This window comes from Puma concolor, chromosome C1, assembly GCF_028749965.1.
Source record: "Puma concolor isolate L17-30 chromosome C1, mPumCon1.1.hap2, whole genome shotgun sequence".
Taxonomy (NCBI): Eukaryota; Metazoa; Chordata; class Mammalia; order Carnivora; family Felidae; genus Puma; species Puma concolor.
This window is the reverse complement of record NC_141674.1, coordinates 168,285,886-168,305,578: the sequence shown is the minus strand read 5'-3', so window position 1 is coordinate 168,305,578 and position 19,693 is coordinate 168,285,886. Positions and strand designations below refer to the sequence as shown.

The 19,693-nt window shown below is 36.7% G+C and overlaps 1 protein-coding gene across 9 annotated transcripts in view; it reads left to right on the top strand.

The window, feature by feature from the left end:
• Positions 1-19,693, top strand: part of SESTD1 (SEC14 and spectrin domain containing 1) — a 158,384-nt gene that overhangs the window by 63,701 nt on the left and 74,990 nt on the right. For all 9 annotated transcript variants that reach the window (XR_015255363.1, XR_015255362.1, XR_015255360.1 and 6 more), the window contains 2 exons: positions 14,242-14,332; positions 19,185-19,298. Coding sequence is in view for 6 of the 9 variants with exons in the window: in XM_086719055.1 (XP_086575181.1) it covers positions 14,242-14,332; positions 19,185-19,298 (205 nt within the window). In the remaining 3 variants the exon portion in view is untranslated. The remainder of the gene's footprint in view (positions 1-14,241; positions 14,333-19,184; positions 19,299-19,693) is intronic.

The window sequence follows — 19,693 nt, the reverse complement described above, 5'->3', positions numbered from 1 at the left end:
TTGTACCTCTTAATCCCCTTCGCCTATTTTGCTCATCCCGCCACACTTACCTCCTTTCTGGCAATCACCAGTTTGCTCTCTGTATTTAATAGTCTGTTTTGTTGTTGTTGTTTTTGTTTTTCTATATATAAGTTAATCATATCATATTTTTCTTTCATTTTTTTTTATAAAGGGGCCAGGCATTTTCATTTTGCAAAGGGGGCTTGTGTATTATTATTTTTTAATGTTTTACTTTTGAGAGAGAGAGAGAGTCTGTGTGAGTGGGGGAGGTGCAGAGAGAAGGGGAAGAGAGGATCCAAAGTAGGCTCTGCACTAACAGCGGAGAGCCTGATGTGGGACTCAAGCTTACAAACTGTGAGATCATGACCTGGGCTGAGGTTGGACGTTCAACCGACTGAGCCATCCAGATGCCCTGAAATTCTTTTTTTAATTTATTTTTTAATGTTTATTTATTTTTGAGAGCAAGAGAGAGCATGAGCGGGGGAGGGGCAAAGAGAGAGGGAGACACAGAATACGAAGCAGGTTCCAGACTCTGAACTGTCAGCGCAGAGCCTGATGTGGGGCTCAAACCCATGAACCGTGAGATCATGACCTAAACCAAAGTTGGACGCTTAACTGAGCCACCCAAGTGCCCCTAAAATTCTTTTTTTTTTTTAACGTTTATTTACTTTTGTGAGAGAAGGAGGGGGGAGGGGCAGAGGGAGAGAGAAAAAGAGAGGGAGGGAGAGAGAGGGGATCTGAAGCAGGCTCTGTGCTGATAGCGGTGAGCCCCATGTGGGGCTTGAACTCATGAACTGAGATCTGAGCTGAAGTCGGATGCTTAACTGACTAAGCTGCCCAGGCATCCCTTCTTTGTTTATTTTACTTAGCATAATAACTGTTGGTCCTTCCATGTTGTTGTAAATGGCAAGATTTCATTCTTTATGGCTGAGTAATATTTTGTTGTATGTATACACACACACACACACACCACATCCTCTTTATTCATTGGACACTTGAGTTGTTTTCATATCTTGGCTGTTGTAAATAATTCTTCAATAAACATAGGATTCCATATCTCTTTTCAGATTAGTGTTTTTGTTTTCTTTGGGTAAGTGCCCTGTAGTCGAATTATAAGACTGTATGGTATTTCTATTTTTAAGTTTTTGAGGAACCTCTATACTGTTTTCCATACTGGTTGTACCAATTTATCTTCTTACCCTAAGAGCATAAGGGTTGTCTTTTCTCCACATCTTTGTGAATACTTGTAATTTTTTCTCATTTTGATACTAGCCATTCTTACTGCTGTGAGGTGATATCTCTGTGTGGTTTTGATTTGCATTTCCCTGATTACTGGTGATATTGAGCATCTTTTCATGTGTGTGTTTGTCATTTGTATGTCTTCCTTGGAAAAATGTCTGTTTAGGTCTTCTGCCTATTTTTTAATCATACTACTGGGTTTTACTTGGTGTTGAGTTGTGTAAGTTTTTTATATATTTTATTAAATTTTTTTTTTTAACCTTTATTTATTTTTGAGACAGAGAGAGACAGAGCATGAACGGGGGAGGGTCAGAGAGAGAGGGAGACACAGAATCTGAAACAGGCTCCAGGCTCTGAGCCGTCAGCACAGAGCCCGACGCGGGGCTCGAACCCACATACTGCGAGATCGTGACCTGAGCCGAAGTCGGCCACTTAACCGACTGAGCCACGGGGCTCGAACCCACATACTGCTAGATCGTGACCTGAGCCGAAGTCGGCCACTTAACCGACTGAGCCACCCAGGCGCCCCTATATATTTTAGATATTAACCCCTTATTGGATGTATCATTTGCAAATATCTTCTCCCATTCAGTAGTTTGTCTTTTTGTTTTGTTGATGGTTTCCTTGTTGTGCAAAAGCTTTTTATTTTGGTGTAGTCCTAATAGTTTATTTTTGCTTTTTTTTCCCTTGCCTCAGGAGACATATCCATAAATATGTTGCTAAAGCCAGTGTCTGAGAGATTACTGTATATGTTTTCTTTTAGGATTTTTATGGTGTCTGGTCTCACATTAGGACTTCAATCCATTTTGACTTTACTTTTGTGTATGGTGTAAGAAAGTGGTCCAAGTTCATTCTTTTGCTTGTAGTTCTCCAGCTTTCTCCACATCATTTATTGAAAAGGTTATCTTTTCCCCATTGTATGCATATTTTTGCCTCCTTTGTCAAAGATTAATTAACCCATTCAAGTGTGGATTTATTTCTGGTTTCTCTATTCTGTACCATTGATCTGTGTGTCTATTTTTGTGCCAGTGCCATAGTGTTTGTGTTTTTATTATTATAGCTTTGTAGTATATCTTGAAATCTGGGATTGTGATACCTCCAGGTTTGTTGTTCTTTCTCAAGATTGCCTTGGCTATTCAAGGTCTTTTGTGGTTTCATAAAACTTTAAGATTATTTGTTTTAGTTCTGTGAAAAATGTTAATAAGGATTGTGTTGAATCAGTAGATTGCTTTGGGTAGTATGGACATTTTAACAATATTAATTCTTCCGAGCCATAAGCATGGTATCTTCCCATTTGTCTGTGTTGCCTTCAGTTTCTTTCATCAGTCTCTTAGTTTTCAAAGTACAGATCTTTCATCTGCTTGGTTAAAGTTATTCCTGGGTGTTTCATTCTTTTTGGTGCAATTGTAAATGAGATTGTTCTCTTAATTTCTCTTTCTGCTCCATTATTAATGTTAGAGATGCAACAGAATTCTGTATATTTTTGTATCCTACAATATTACAGATTTCATTTATTCTAATAGTTTTTTGGTGGCATCTTTAGGGTTTTCTGTATATAGTACCATGTCATCTTAAGATAATGACAGTTTTACTTCTTCCTTACCAATTTGGGTGCCTTTAAAAAATTTTTTTTATCTGCTGAAATTAGGGCTTCTAGTACTGTGTTGAATAAAAGTGGTGAGAGTGGACATCCTTGTCTTGTTCTTCATCTTAGAGGAAACACTTTCAGTTTTTTCACCATTGTGTATGATGTTAGCTGTGGGTTTTTTTCACATATGGCCTTTATTATGTTGAGGTGTGTTCCCTCTAAGCCCACTTTGTTGAGAGTGTTTATCATGAACAGATGTTGTGTTTTGTCAGATGCTTTTTCTGCATCTATTGACATAATTATGTGGTTTTTATCTTTTCTCTTGTTAATGTGTATCACATTGATTAGCGAGTATCAGTTCTTGCATCCCTGGAATAAATTTCACTTGATTGTGATGAATCATCCTTTTAATGTGTTATTAAATGTGCTTTGCTAAAATTTGTTGATGATTTTTGCATCCATCTTCATCGAATATATTGGCTTGTGTTTTTCTTTTTCTGTATTTGTCTGGTTTTAGTAGTGGGGTAACATTGACCTCATATAGTGAATTTGGAAGTTTTCCTTCCTCTTCTATCTTTTGGAGTAGTTTGATAAGAATAGGTTATTAACTATTTTTTAAATGTTTGGTAGAATTTATCTGTGAAGCCATCTTGTCCTGGACTTTTGTTTGTTGGGAGTTTTTTGATTGCCAGTTCAGTTTTGTTACTAGTAATTGGTTTGCTCACATTTTCTATTTCTTCCTGATTCAGTCTTAGAAGATTGTTTCTGGAAGTTAATCCATTTCATCTAGGTGGTTTAATTTGTCGGCATACAATTTTTTATAGCATTCTCAACAACCCTTCGTTTTTCTGTGGTGTCTGTCAGTTGTTATTTCTCCTCCTTTGTCATTTCTGATTTTATGAGTTCTCTTTTTTTGTTGATGCGTCTTGCTGAAGGTTTATCAATTTGGTTTATCTTTTCAAAGAATCAGTTCTTAGTTTCATTGACTTTTTCTAATTTTTTTTTAAGTCTCTGTTTCATTTGTTTCCATTCTCATCTTTATCATTTCTTTCCTTCTAACTTTTTTTTTAAGTTTGTTTATTTAGAGAGAGAGTTAGCACACCCAGGAGCAGGGGAGGGTCCGAAAGACCAGGAGAGAGAGAATCCAAGCAGGCTGGGCGCTGACAGTGTGAAAGGAGCTCAGTCCCACAAACTGTGAGATCGTGATCAAAGCTGAAATCAACAGTTGGACACTTAACTGACTGAGCCACCCAGGCGCCCCTGTTCTTTTTTCTAATTCTTTTACGTGCAAGATTAGTTTGTTTATTTGAGATTTTTTATGTTTCTTGAGATAGGTTTATATCACTATAAACTTCCTTCTTAGAACTGCTTTTGCTATATCCCAAAGATTTTGTACTGTTGTGTTTTCAGTTTTGTCTTTATGTATTTTTTTTTTCTCTGATTTCTTCATTGACCCATTGGTTGTTTAGTAGCATGTTTAGCTTCCATGTGTTTGTGTTTTTTCTAGTTTGTTTTTTTTTTTCCTTGTAATTGATTACTAGTTTCCTACTGTTGTGTAGGATAAGATGCTTGGTTTGATTTCAGTCTTCCTATTCCTAAATTTATTGAGACTTGTTTTGTTACCTAACGTGATCTATCCTGGAAAATGTTCCACGTGCATTTGAAAAGAATGTGTATTCTGTTGTTTTTGGATGGAGTGTACTGTATATATTTGTTAGGTCCAATGTGTCATTCAAAGCCATTGTTTTCTTGTTGTTATTCTGTTTGTATCATCTATCCACTGATCTAAGTGGGGCGTTAAAGTCCTTTACTATTGTATCACTATCGGTTTCTCCCTTTATGTCTGTTAAAATTTGCTGTATATATTTAGGTGCTCCTGTGTTAGGTGTCTGATATTTATAGTTGTTACATTCTCTTGTCAGATGGATCCTTTTATCATTATGTAATGTCCTTGTTTGTCTCTCCTTTTATTCATTTATCTATTTTTAATGTTTATTTACTTAGCAGGCAGGGGTAGGGCAGAGTGAGGGGGAGAGAGAATCCTAAGCAGGCTCAGGATTGTCAATGCAGAGCTGGACATGGAGCTCAAACCCATGAACCGTGAGATCATGACCTGAGCCAAAATTTAGAGTTGGATGGTTGACTGACTGAGCCACCCACGTGCTCTGCTGCAGTCTTTCTCTTAAAGTCTATTTTGTCTGATAGAAGTATTGCTAACCCAGCTATTTTTCCCCCTTCTTCTGCATGAAATATATTTTTTCATTCCTTCACTTTCAGTCTCTGTGTGACTAGATCAGAAGTGAGTCTCTTGTAAGGCAGCATTTTTTTTTTTTTTTTTTTTATCTAGTCACCCTATATCTTTTGTTTGCAGCATTTAGTCTGGTTACAGTTAGAGTAATTATTGATGGGTATGTACTTATTGCCATTTGGTTAATTGTTTTCTGATTGTTTTTGTAATTCTTCCGTTAATTTTCTTCACTTGCTCTCTTGTGATTTGATGGTTTTCTTTATGTTATGCTTGGAATCCTTTCTCTGTTTTGCTGTGTATCTAATACTGGGTTTAGATTTGTGGTTACCATTGGGTTTATATGTAACATCCTGTATGTATAGCAGTCTGTGATAAGTTGATAATTGCTTAAGTTGGAACACATTCTAAAAGCACTAAATTTTTATTGCCCACCCCCACATGTTGTGTGTGTCATATTTTACATCTGTTTGTGTATCCCTTGGAATTTTTGTGGATATAATTTGTTTTACTATAATTTGTGTTTTAACTTCTGTACTGGCTTTATAAGTCATTATTCTGGGGCACCTGGCTCATTTGGTTGAACATTACGTTCAGCTGAGGTCATGATCTTGTGGTTCATGAGTTGGAGCCCTGCATCAGACTCTCTGCTTTCAGCGCAGAGCCCCCCTTCAATTCTCTGTCCCCCTCTCTCTGCCCCTCCCTTGCTTGTGCTATCGTCTCTCTCTCTCTCTCTCTCTCTCTCTCTCTCTCTCTCTCAAAAATAAGTAAACATTAAAAAAATTTAAAAGATACAAGTCGTTAATCTACTACCTTTACTATATGCTTGCTTTTATTTGTGAACTTTTTTCTTTTCGTAATTTTCTTCTAGTTATGGGCTATGGTTTTCACTTAAAGAATGCTCTTTAGCATTTCTTGTAAAACTGTTTTGGCGTGATGACCTCCTTTAACTTTTGTTTATCTGGGAAACCCTTTATTTTTCAATTCTTAATGATAATCTTGGTAGGTAGGGTATTCTTGGTTGTAGGTTTTTTTCCTTTCAGTACTTGGAATACATTATGCTACTCCTTTCTGGACTGTATAACTACTAGTAGTCTGTAGGTTATGTATCCTATATGTTCAGAATTAAAAAAAAAAAATCTATGGACATTTTTCTTCAAAGAAAATCTTAGCCAGAAGCAGAATTTATAAAACAGATAGAAGTGGAGGTCCACAGCCATTTCTGCCCACTCTTATTTTCTCTTCTCAGACTTCACTCCTGCTGCAGGGCCCCCTCCCTCACTTTTAAGGAGACTTCTTCGAGCTTTTAGGACTCTGCAGAGCAATTAGAAGATAATTGGAATATCTTAGTTCATCGTTGATATGTTTTCTTAGACTTGAGAAGACTCAGTATAGTCTGAGAGTGTGACTGAGATGGCTTTCCTCTTTTTTCTTTTTTTTTAAATGGGACTCACTCCCAAGAAATTTTGAGCCAGTGCCTTCCATTTTCCTCTTTAACGAATGTACTTTTACTAGATGGAGGTATAGTTGCATTGTCCTTAGAGTTATTTCAAAGCATGATGGTTGAGGATTTTGAACATGCTTTATGCTCTTGATGAGTGTTTTTTTTTAATATAAGAAATTATCTCACTTATTCAACACCTATGTATTGAAAATTTATAATGTGCCATTTTAAAATGTAACTGCTAAGCTAGTATTTCCTTTCTTTGCCATGTAGTTTTTATTTTTCTGTCCTTTCTGTTCCCTTTTTATATGCTTAAGTTCACATCAAGGGATGGCTAAATTGTCAAGCTGGACTAGTATAATAACCCCATTCTCTTCCCACTTTGCAGGCAAAACCAAGATTGATTTCGCTAAAACAACAGTTGTATCATCCTTCTCAGTTTTCCATGACCTCTTTTTTTCTGCACAGTGAATTCAATTCAGTAGCCATTTATTTTGCTGATGCCAGTGCAGACATTGTACATGGTGCATTGCGAAGGCAGGAAAGACTTAGGTCTTTGTTCTCAAGGGCAGTCTTTCAGTCTTCTCTGCCACGACCTTGTATGATTAGACTCACCTTTTCAGTTAATATTTCTTGAGCACTTATTATGTAAGGCACTTAGTTTTAGTACTTTTACTAACTCAGTTTTCAAAATAATGGTAAAGTAGATAATATTATTTCTATTTTATAGATGAAAAAATGAGGGCGGAGAAATTAAGAAACTTTCTCAACTTAATATAGTGCCTTTGCTCATATTCTTTATGCTCAGTGTCTGTCCTTCACATTAAATCTTATTAGCTCGTTTATGTAGATCCTTCCCAGATCTGCTGTTATCCAGATTTATAGCACTCACTGTTTCTGACTCTTCAGGAATTTAACCATAATGTGTTTAATGATGATTCTTGATTTTTTATTTATTTTTACATTTATTATTTGTCTTGATTTTTTTAATTTCAAAAGCGTATATTGTTTCCTTAGTAACAAATAATATGTCTGTGACTGTATAGTAGACACTAACTGAAATACTCCTTATTCTTTCATCTTTCTAAATGATTCTGAGCTCCTTGAGGGGAGAAACTGTATCTTATAATTTGTATTTTTCATAGCCCAGTGTAGTACCTTATTCTTAGTCGGTGGTCAGTGTGGCTTATGGATATGGGTTTCTACCTTCTATTTTATTTTACTGGTTCAGTTTCTCAGAGCTCTGTGTACTGAAATGTGGGCTGACTAAACCTAGTAACTGACCATTCTCAGAACATCTTATATTTTGTCGGAAAATTCAAACATACTGAAGTTGCCAGCTCATTAGAAACTATTTTGATGGACAGAAGTTTGTCTAGGCTGGTATTTCTTTCCTTTGTAGGACTTTAAATTCAGAATGGACCTGACCTGAGGATTTGCTTGTGGATTATGATTGGGAAGCATATGTGAAAAGGATATCTTAGATTTCAGGAAATAATAGATACCGTTAAGTCATTTAATTCTTTTAACAAACTTATGGGATGAGTTCAGTCATCATTATCCCCATGTTATGTATGAGGGTTCTGAGACATAGAAAGAGTAGGCAATTTGGGTGTCTTGACCAAGAGCATGTGGTAAACCAAGGGGAATTTGAACCTGGCATTTTGACCACTGGTTTGTGTTCCTGATTACTGCTCTGCAGCCACCTCTGCTATCGTCACAGTGCCATATTTATTGGTAACTTTTAGTATTTATTCACATTTAACCTGGATCTATCACAGCTGATGATTGATATATGAAACAGCCTTGGTGAATATGGTCTTATAAAAGACATTTGAAAGACTTTTTAATTTGTTTTCACATTTCCTTTCAACAGTATATTCAGTATATACAGGCATATCCTGGAGATAATTGCGTGTTTGGCTCTAGATCACTGCAGTGAAGCCAATATGACAGGAAAGCCACATCTGCAGTTATTTCTTCAATCAAGTTTTGAAGCCTCGAAATCATCCATGAGAGTTGGAATTACCTTCTTCCAAACTTCTGTTATTGTCGATATTTTGATCTCTTCCCATGAATCAAGAATGTTTTTAATGTCACCTAGAATGGCGAATCCTTTCCAGAAGGTTTTAAATTTACTTGCCCAGATCCATCAGAGGAATCACTGTCTCTGGCAGTTACAGATTTTTGAAATATTCAAATAATAAGACTTGAAAGTCAGAATTACTCCTTGTCAGAATTACTCCTTGGTCCGTGGGCTGCAGAGTGGATATTGTGTTAGCGGGCATGAAAATAACATTAATCTCATTGTACACCTCCATCAGAGCTCTTGGGTGAACAGGTGCAGTGTCAGTAAACAGTAATAGTTTAAAAGGTATCAGTTTTTCTGAGCAGTAGGTTTCTACGTGGGCTTAAGCCCATTCAGTATACCATGTTGTGAACAGATGTGTTTTCATCCAGGGTTTGTTATTTCATTTACACAATACAGGCAGAGTAGATCTGCATAATTCTTAGGGACCCTAGGCCTTTCAGAATGGTAAATGAGTATTGGCTTCAACTTAGTCATCAGCTGTGTCAACCCTGACAAGACAGCCTGTCCTTAGACAGTCAGCTGTTAAGTTCTCCTCTCTAGCTGTGCAAGTCCTAGATGGCATCTCCTAAAGATGCTGTTCTAATAGAAGACTGTTCTGTCTACATTGAAAATCTGCTGTAGAGTAAACCAACTTCATTAATGATCCTAGCTAGATCTTCTGGAGAACTTGCTGCAGGTTCTATATCAGCACTTGCTGCTTTACCTTGCAATTTTACATTCTAAAGGTGGCTTTCCTTTCTTAAACCTCACAGATCAAACTCTGCTAATTTCAGACTTTTGTCCTACAGCTTCCTCACCTCTCTCAGCCTCCATAGTACTGTCTGGATTGGGCTTTGGTTTAAGGGAATGTCGTGGCTGGTTTAATCAGAAGATTAATCAGACCACTGAAACTTTCTCCAAAGAATGTTTTGCTTTCTTATAGTTCATTTGTTCACAGGAGTAGCACTTTTAATTTCCTCCAGTAAATTTTTCCTTTACATTCACAACTTGGCTGACTGGTGAAAGAGACCTAGCTTTTCGCCTTTGTTGGTTTTCTTCATGCCTTTCTCACCAAGCTTAATCATTTTTAGCTTTCGATTCAAAGAACAAAATCATTTGAACACTTAGAGGCTACTGAGCAGTTGTGAATTGGCCTAATTTCAATATTACTGTGTCTCAGCAACTAGGGAGGCCCGAGGAGAGAGGGAGACAGAGGAACAACTGTTGGTAGAGCAGTCAGAACACACACAACACATATTCAGTTCTCTATCTTATAGGGATGTGGTTTGTGGCACCCCAAAACAACTATGGTAGGAACATTAAAGATCACAGATCACCGTAACAAATATATATAATTTGGAGTTTGAAATATTGCGAGAATTGGGGTGCCTGGGTGGCTCAGTCAGTCAAGTGTCTGACTCTTGATCTTGGCTCAGGTCATGATCTCATGGTTCATGAGATTGAGCCCCACACTGGGCTCAACACTGGCAGCGCAGAGCCTGCTTTGGATTCTCTCTCTCTCTCTCTCTCTCTCTCTGCCCCTCCCCTGCTTACAATCTTTCTCTCAAAAATAAGTAAATATAAAATAAATACTGCGAGAATTACTAAAGTAGGACACAGAGACATTAAGTGAGCAAGTGGTGCCTATAGAGTTGCTGGACCAGGGTTGCCACACAAACCTTCAGTTTGTAAAAAATGCAGGGCCTGTGAAGTGCAGTAAAGCAGAGTACAATAAAATGAGGTATACCTGTATTTAAAATCATTATTTTCCAGCTTAAAGTTTAGGAACTTGTTGACCATCCCAATATAGAATCATGGTACATCATCAGGATTGGAAAGTTACCTTAAGAATCATCTCCCCACTCTTAAATCTTCTTTATAGAAATGCTGCCAAGTACTTGCCCAGATTAGTCTTGATCAGATTAGTATTGATTCTGTAGTGATTCAATATCTATAGAAGTCACCCTTCCATTTTCTTTAGTTTTATTTTATTTTTTTTCATTCAAACTTGGGTCTTAAGTCAATTCTTCAAAATTGTAGAAAAACTCATTTATGTTACAGAATAAACACCAGAACGCAGAGCTTTAATGAGTTGCCAAAAAATTATACAGTTGTTAATACCACAAGTCTGTAGTCACTCAGTAAATATGTGAGACCCTGCAATGAACTCCTCACTGTTCTAGGTGCTGAGGAAATGGGTGAAGAGAGGAGACCCAGTCCCTCCCCTTATGGGCCTTATAGCTAATGATCAAATGAATATTACCAATAAGCACACAGTTTGTTGGATGTTTATGAATGCTATGAAGACAAAACATGAAAAGAGTTAAGGATGGTGTGTGTGGTACTATTTCACAAAATGATAAGATAATATTTTACCAGAGCTGATGGAAGTGAGGGGCAAGTAGCACAGATATCTGATGGAAGAGCATTTAGGAAAGAGCATTTATGAAAGAGCAGTTAGTGCAGATGCCCTGAGGTGAAAGCAGGCTTGTGGAATCAGCAAGGAGGTAATTTGGTGGGAGCAGTTTGAGAGAGGGACAGAGTTCTAGAACAGTGGTCAGAGAGGCTAGAAACAGATCATAGAGAGAATCTTGTAAACCATGGTAAGGGCCTCCGTTCTGAAGGAGAAGGAAAGCCACTTGTTGCTTTCTGACTGGGGAGTGATACAGTGTACACCCTCTAATATTTTTAAAGGGTATCTATATTTAAAGCACTGTGCTAAAGCTGCCAGGATATCAGTCAGATAATATCCTTGCTTTCTGGAAGCATGTTATCTAAGGATACATTGTAAATAAGTTATAATAAAAGCATAAGTGAAATTAGTTGCTATTATTTAAGTATAAACAGAGCTCTATAAGTGGAAGAGTTTTAAAGAAATTAGTGAAGAGCTACAGTGTACTGAACCCCAGAAATCCCCAGTCTGTTTCTAGTCAAAGTGAGTGAGCTTCTTAAGGAGCCTCTCCTCTTTTAATAGTTGTTTTAATGTAGCTACCTCACCCTTGAAAGGCTCAAATGGGGGAGGACCAACGAGACAGTCTTAATAGATTGTTTTTATTGTTCTTTAGATGTAATTATAAACATATTAAAAGTATAGAAATTTATTAATATTAGCACTGCAGCTACTCTAACATACCCTTTATAGAGGACAGAACATGCTCCTAAACTTAAAATACTAGAAAAGAGTTGAAACTATCTCTCCACTTGTAGGAATGTAAAAACAAAACAAAAACCCACGATCCATTCCCATAGTTGAGACATCACTGGTCTTGCAATTTTCAAATAGTATCCTTCAATTTTATTTTCATTATCTTAGTAAAATGTGAGAAAATTATGATTAAGGGTGTTTTTTTAACTACCCCAAAAGATAAATTTAGAGCACTTTTACGCCCTTAAGATTACTGCAGATGGTATTTTCAAACTTCCTTTCTTTGTCTTAACATACAGATTAATTTAGAGTGTGCTTTGAAATATAAATGTATTATTCACATAAAACTTCTTTAACAAAATGGTTGTGTAACCTGTATCTCCGAGATGCAGATGCCAATTGAAAAGAAAGTACCAAATTATGGGGATGGCACACTGATCTTGTCTCTAGTACCGGTGAGGGGAGGCCTTCCACTGAACAGCTCTGTGTGTCTTATGTCCTGCTCCTGCAAATTTCTACAATGCATTGGCAGAGACCCTCAGTTGGTTTTACTTTTCTGAAGACTACTCAACAGCCAGCTACCTGACCTAGGTTGACCTCTCTTGGTCTTGTATCCTACCTAAGTTAAAGTGATCTTCCTAGATGTCTTGTTGCTGGGAAACTCCAGGAATTTCTTCCTTACCTGATCCTTCAACTAGCAGTTAGGTATCAGATTTGCTTCCCCAAGCAAGTCTTTATATGCTCTTGCTAATCCAAAGTGATCATTGTATTATCTCACATTTTTTCTCCCAAAGAATACCTAATGAATCCTTTGTTTTAAAATGCAAAATCCAAAAACAGAGTACTTAACCATTGTTTTAATTGAGATATAATTCACATACCTTAAACATCACCTTTTTAACTGTACAGTTTAGTGGTTTTCAGTATATTGACAAGGTTGTGTATCCATCATGCACTCTTATTATTTGCCCCCTCCCCCCCAAAATGTTGTACCCATTAGAATTCACTCCCCAGTCTCTTCTCCTCCTAGCCCTTGGCAGCTCTTAATCTGTTTTCTGTCTCTGTGGATTTGTTTATTCTGGAAGTTTCATGTAAATGGAATCATACAATATGTGGGCTTTTGTGTCTGGCTTCTTTCACGTAGCATAATGTTTTCAAGGTTAATCTATGTTGTAGTATGTACCAGTACTTCATTCCTTTTTGTATTGAACAATATTGCATTGTATAGATCACCACATTTTGTTTTCCTGTTCATCATTGATGGACATTTGAGTTGTTTCTGCTTTTGGCTGTTAGGAATTATGCTGCTGTGAACGTTTGTGTGCAGATTTTTTGTATGGACATTTTTTCAATTTGCCTCATCTTTTGAGTAGTTCTCTGTTTCCTTTGGAAACTCAGCTTCTATCCCTGCCTACAGGGGATCTTAGAAACCTTTAATAATACCATCCCCATTCTTAAAACTTTATTGTTTGTCAGTGGAATTAGACCTCACTTTTCCAAGAACCATCTTGAGGCTAATGTGAATAGTTGGAGGAAGTAAGGCAGGATTGGTAAAATCCCCTGGATTGTTGGATTTATATTTTAGGAAAGGGTTGCTAATTACCTTTCCTATAATGTATGTAACTGATAGAACTTTGAGTGTGGAGAGGTTTCACTACCAATTCCTTGCCCTGCTAAGTAAAACTAAATGTCTTCTATTGTATTGGAGGGAGGACAGTTGAGATCCTTGCACTGAATTGATTTTATAAGTAGATAATAATAATAAAGCATCTATGTAGTTTGGTCTGTAGGATGGAGTTTTTCAACACAGTTGTTGCATTTTACTAGGGTAGGCTTTTGGGAAGTGTTTAATACTTGAATAATTGAATATAATATATAGCAGTAACACATTCCAATACTGAAGATATTTATTTTGTTGGTCAAATATCTGAGAATGCAGAGGTGGGTGGTATGTTCATACATGGAGTATTCAGGCTTTGAATTACTATGTAGACCAAATTCTACCTCATCTCATTAAATTTCCTAAAAAGAATACCAGGGAATCCATTTCTATTGGTTAGTCATAGCTTACACTATTTTCTACCTGTTTTAACCTTATACTTCTAGCAGGAAGGAGAGGTAAGAATCTGTAAGCACTTGGCAGCCACTAGTTATCTACTTCACTGTGATCCCATTTTACAGATGAAGAAATTGAAAGACTTTTGAGATTATTTGAATGTTGCTTTGATTTCTTCCTTTTTTTAGGGCATTGACATTCTGTACTTTCAGAATAATTTTCTTGCCAGATTAGTTTGTAGATTGTCAACATTTCCTGAAATGAAAAAAGTAAATTGTTTGAGAAAACTGAAAGGATACTCTTAAACATTTTATTAATGACAGCGTAAGCCAGATCAAGTGAGATTAATGCTGCTCCATATATGATTAAGCTATAAACTTTATTTAGGATTATAAAGAACAAAATATGAAGGCCGTTTTAATGTTTTGTAATTTTTTGTTGTTGTTGTTTCAGTGAAAAGTGTAAGGCTAGAGGATTTACCGTGATTGTGGATGGCAGAAAATCACAGTGGAATGTGGTGAAAACAGTAGTCTTAATGCTACAGGTAATTTTATTTTTGTCTATCAGGAAATGGTTTTATTTTATAGCAACAGATAAAGTGATAATGGAAATGCATTTCATTTATTGGACTGTGCCCAGACTTCTCGGCAGTGACTGAGTTCTGAAATGGACACTACTGGATTTTTAAAATTCAATTCTTAGAGGTATGACTTTGATTAGTAAAATAAATTTCAGACCTAAAGGTTTGTAAATGATCAAAAATAGTACGTCATGTTTAATAAATTTAATAAGTAGGCCAGTGAGACTAAAAGTGTGATGTTGTCGGACTTAACTGGGAGCTTTTGCAGGCTGTGGTATCTGCATCATCCCCTGTCTACTCCATTCTGATCCTGTAGGTAGAGAGCACGATTTGGGTAAGTCTGTTCTGAAAAAGCTTCTCATGTGGTTCTGAGCAGTCTTTTCCCTTTTGTTCCTTTCCTCCGAAAAGCACCAGGACTCATGATGGTGTTGTTATTTATTTCTAAGCCAGAAGAAATGTACTTGACAGTTGTGTCCTTGGGGATTTTAGCAGCCCACAAACCAGCATTTAATAAACAGCTGCAGTTACAAAGTCCGTGGTCTGAGCCTAGTCTGTGTTTTTCTGTGTTCCTCACAGAACGTTTTCATGATCCTTCGCATGTTCTAGGGACCTAGTAACTATTTGTTGCTTTATTATAAGGGTATTGAAGATGTTGTGATCTGAAATAGAAAAATAAAACATTTGAGTGATTGAAAGGCAGATTGCTTACACATATCTGGGTTTCTGTAGAAGGGCTTCAAGAGAATGTAGAAGTTAAGTGAGTTAAATAAAAGAGATGATCTAATTTAGATGAAAGAAAGTGAAAAGGGCATTCCTGGCAGGGACACTGACTTAGTGATAGTTCAGAAATGAAGCAAATATAATGAAGAGAGTCGATGGCAGGTCGGTTTGGGGAAAATAGAAGTTGGCAGTTACATAGGATAGTGAAATTCAGTTAAGTAAATATTAATGATATTGGAAGAAAGATCAAGAATTTTAAATGGATTGGGAAATAATTAGTAGCTGCTTTGGGGTTCTGTGGAAAGGAAGATAATGTAAAATTTCAAATGATAACTAAGGAGAATGATCTTTTTTTTTTTTTTTTTTTGTTAATGTTTATTTATTTATTGTGTGAGAGAGAGAGAGAAAGCACGCAGGCAGAGACAGGGAGGGGCAGAAAGAGGGGAAGAGGATCCCAAGCAGGCTCTGTGCTGTCAGCACAGAGCCGACATGGGGCTCAATCCCATGAACTGTGAGATCATGACCTGAGCTGAAATCAAGAGTCAGGTGCTCAGCTGACTGAGCCACCCAGGTGCCCCATGGAGAATGATTCTTAGTATTTCATTTTTTATTTGGGACTATTAGGAAAAAGGGATTTGAGGGATGAGGATATTTTTAGTGTTAATATGATTAAGCATATGGTTAATATGGTTAAGACTGTACTAAGCTTCGTATGTAAATTATGTCGTTTAATTTTATCCTCAGAACCTTGGGAGGCAGGTTTTGTTATCCCCAAGGGTCAACTGAGGCTCAAAGATTTTAAGTAACTTAGCCAGGTTCATACAGTGAACATGGGAAAGAGCCACGGTTAGAACTTAACATGGTCCAACCCCTAAGTCTTGTTTTTATCCTTTACAAAGTGTATATTTACCAGTGGGATGTATTGGAGGAGGTTCCCAAATAAGGTACCCATTACCTTGTATTCAAACGTGTGGCCTAAACCTTCATCATTAGGATTACTCCTTCGAGTTGGAAAGGATATAGCCTCTAGAGGATCAGTTTTTAAGGGAGCACAGATTGATATCCCATAACTTTTTCTGTCAGATATGTTCTGAGTACTTTTATATCCCACCCATGAAGATGAATTCTTCTCAGTAAAAGTTGTTAAAATAACTATTAGGTGAGAAATCCATTAATTATGACCTTGTGTTGTTCTTCCTTTCATCCTGTCATTCACCTGTGTCACAGATGACCTGTTTGGGGCTTGCTGTTTGAACTGGACTTTGATCATTGGCAGTTTTGAAGAACAGTCAATGGATGATTTAATCCCCTCTTGGGATTTCTTTTCCGATAGGTATTTTAACAACTTTTGGATTTATTAGTAGTTAACATTTTCAGAAGTTGCAATGGCCTTTTGTTTACTCAAGCATTTTCTTCATACAAAATCATTCATTGCTTTAATTTCAAAAGGTACGAGTACCAGTTGTTTGGGATCCCAGAGCTTAGTGTTGGCTTTGTAACTAATATTCTCTAAAATGAGTTTGGTTTCTCTTGTTTCTTGCAACTTTAATATTCAGTGATTTTGAAATAATAGTCTTCCAAAAGTCAATATATAAATAAACCTCAGTCTACCCTAAGTTTCCCAGCCTCTCTGGTAACTTTGATACTGTTGAATTTACTTAACTAATTCATAGCCTGGTAATTGCAGGGGGCACTAGATTTGTGACGTGCCCAATAACATGTTTAAATGGAAAGATTTCTATTTTCTCCTTAATAATAATTAATTATAACCATAATTTATTATTATTGTTATTCAGTTTTGCCATTTATGGTCTTGAATGGTATTTGACCCCTAGAATTCATAAATAAAGTTTTGTTGGAACTCAACTATGCCCATTCATTTATATGGTTTATGGCTGCTTTCATACTATAATGACAGGATTGAAGTAGTTGCAACAGAGACTATATCGCCTACAAAGCCTAAAATGTTTACTGTCTACACTTTGAGAGAGAATTTACTGACTCCTGGTCTAGAACATTTGAAATGGTGTGATAGAACTTTAGAGTCAGATCTGGTTTCTCTTTAAGCTCCATCACTGAACAACTCTGTCATATTGGACAAGTTACTTTAGTTCTTTGAAACTCTGTTTATTCTTCTGTGAAATTCAAGTAGATCTCATTCTCTCAATTTTATTTAATGTGAATTCATTTATTTAGTTATTTATGGAGTGTCTTCTATATACCAGGCACTATCAAAGGCTGGAGATCTAGGACTGACATGATAGTAAGATATTAGATATCTTACATAAAGTAGTACATTACTACAGATAGTAAGTAATTAGGCAAATTACTAAGTAATGTAACATCAGATAGTGATAAATGCTATGAAGAAAAATATAGTGGTAAAAGGAGACCGAGTCATATGGTGCTACTTTAGATAGGGTCGTCAGGGAAGGTCTGTCTGAAAAGGGAATATTTGAGTAGAATCTTAAATAGAGGGAGCATTCTTCTGTGTACGGGGCAAAAAACATTCCTGATTGAGGAAACATCAAGGGCATAAGCTTGAGGCAGGAACAGCAGGAAACTTAGTGTGGCTGTGGTAGGGGAGTGATCTATGGGGAGAGGGGTTTGAGGTGAGGTCTGAGGGTCATTGGGGCCCTGAGCTTGGAGGGCTTTCTAGGCCTTGGTAGGAGTTTGAATTTTACTCTGAGCAGGAGAAAATATGAAGAAGGGAGGCCTGTTAAGAGGATATTTTAAAAGGCTGACTAGTGGGGTGCCTGGGTGGCGCAGTCGGTTAAGCGTCCGACTTCAGCCAGGTTACGATCTCACGGTCCGTGAGTTCGAGCCCCGCGTCAGGCTCTGGGCTGATGGCTCAGAGCCTGGAGCCTGTTTCCGATTCTGTGTCTCCCTCTCTCTCTGCCCCTCCCCCATTCATGCTCTGTCTCTCTCTGTCCCAAAAAATAAATAAACGTTGGAAAAAAAAAAAAAAAATTAAAAGGCTGACTAGTTTGGGAATGTTAGCAATGCAGGTGGTAGAAATGGATAGATTTAAGATGTATTGTATTATTTATTGAGAGAGAGAGAGAGCACTCGTGCATGCGTATGAGCAGGGGAGGGGCAGAAAGAGAGGAGACACAGAATCCGAAACAGCTCCAGGCTCCGAGCTGTTAGCATAGAGCCTGACATGGGGCTCGAACTCATGAACCGAGAGATCACAACCTGAGCCAAAGTTGAACGCTCAACTGACTGAGCTACCCAGGCGCCCTCAGATCTATTTTAAAGATAGACTATATGGGTTTGCTGATAAAATATACATGGAATATTTATTGACTCAGTAAATGTTAATTTCCATTCTTTTTAAGGTAATATGAATAACCATATCTAGTAAATGTGAAATTGTATTTGTCAAAGCTTATCCTCTTCTTCAAGTTAATAATCAAGTAGAATCTTGGCTGTTTTGTATAATTGCCAGAAAAAAATTTATTTTGTGAAAAAATTGATTTTACATCATTTGAAGAAATTCTCCAAGATGATTTTATTATGCCCAAAAAATTTTTTGAACACAAAAACAAAATTTGATAGTTATTTAATTTAAATTATATTGTAGTTTAATCTGAACATTACCTATTACAAAGATTCAGTAAAACACAAAAGTAATTTCATATGTACGGTGTTTATTTATTTATTTTTAAAGTTTGTTTATTTTGAGAGAGAGATTGTGGGGGAGTGACAGAGAATGGGGGAGAGAGAGAGAATCCCAAGCAGGCTCTGCACTGTCAAGAGTAGAGCCTGATGCTGAGGTTGAACTCATGAACCATGAGCTTATGACCTGAGCCAAAGTCGGACACTTAACAGACTGAGCCATCTAGGCATCCCCACATGTACTGTTTTTATTACATTGTTTATTTGAAGTCTTTTCTGAATCAGCTTGTCTTTCCAAGTATTTCTTTATTGCCATGTATGTTTTGAAGTTTGGAATATTTATTTATTATTTTAATTCTTTTCCAAAGGTCTTTTAATTATTCAGCCTAACCGTGAACATTTAGTAATTTATGGTGTTAATAAATTATTCATTTTACATGTCTAATTTATAATTATTATTTTTTCTATTTCATAGAATGTTGTTCCAGCTGAGGTGTCCCTTGTTTGTGTAGTGAAGCCGGATGAATTCTGGGATAAGAAAGTAACACATTTTTGTTTTTGGAAAGAAAAGGATAGACTTGGCTTTGAGGTAAATATACTCTATATAAACAAGCAGAAGTGTGTTGTATCTTTAAAAATAGCATTTTGCTGATATTATTTTGTTTGCTTGTCATTGGATACTAAGCTGTGCTCAAGCAGTTCTCACACAGTGCCTAAGCAATGATTAGTTTATAATTGACATTCACATATTTGTTGAATAGATTATGATTCCTTGTCAAAGACCACAAATTCTTTCTTGTTTTCATTTGTATCACTCTGTATTTTTTAGCGTTTTCTTTCCTAGTTGTAACATATTTTTAAAATTATTATTTTTAAGTTTATATCCAAGTTAGCATACAGTGCAATAATGATTTCAGAGATAGAATCCAGTGATTCATCCCCTACATATAACACCCTCTGCTCATCCCAGCAAGTGTCCTCCTT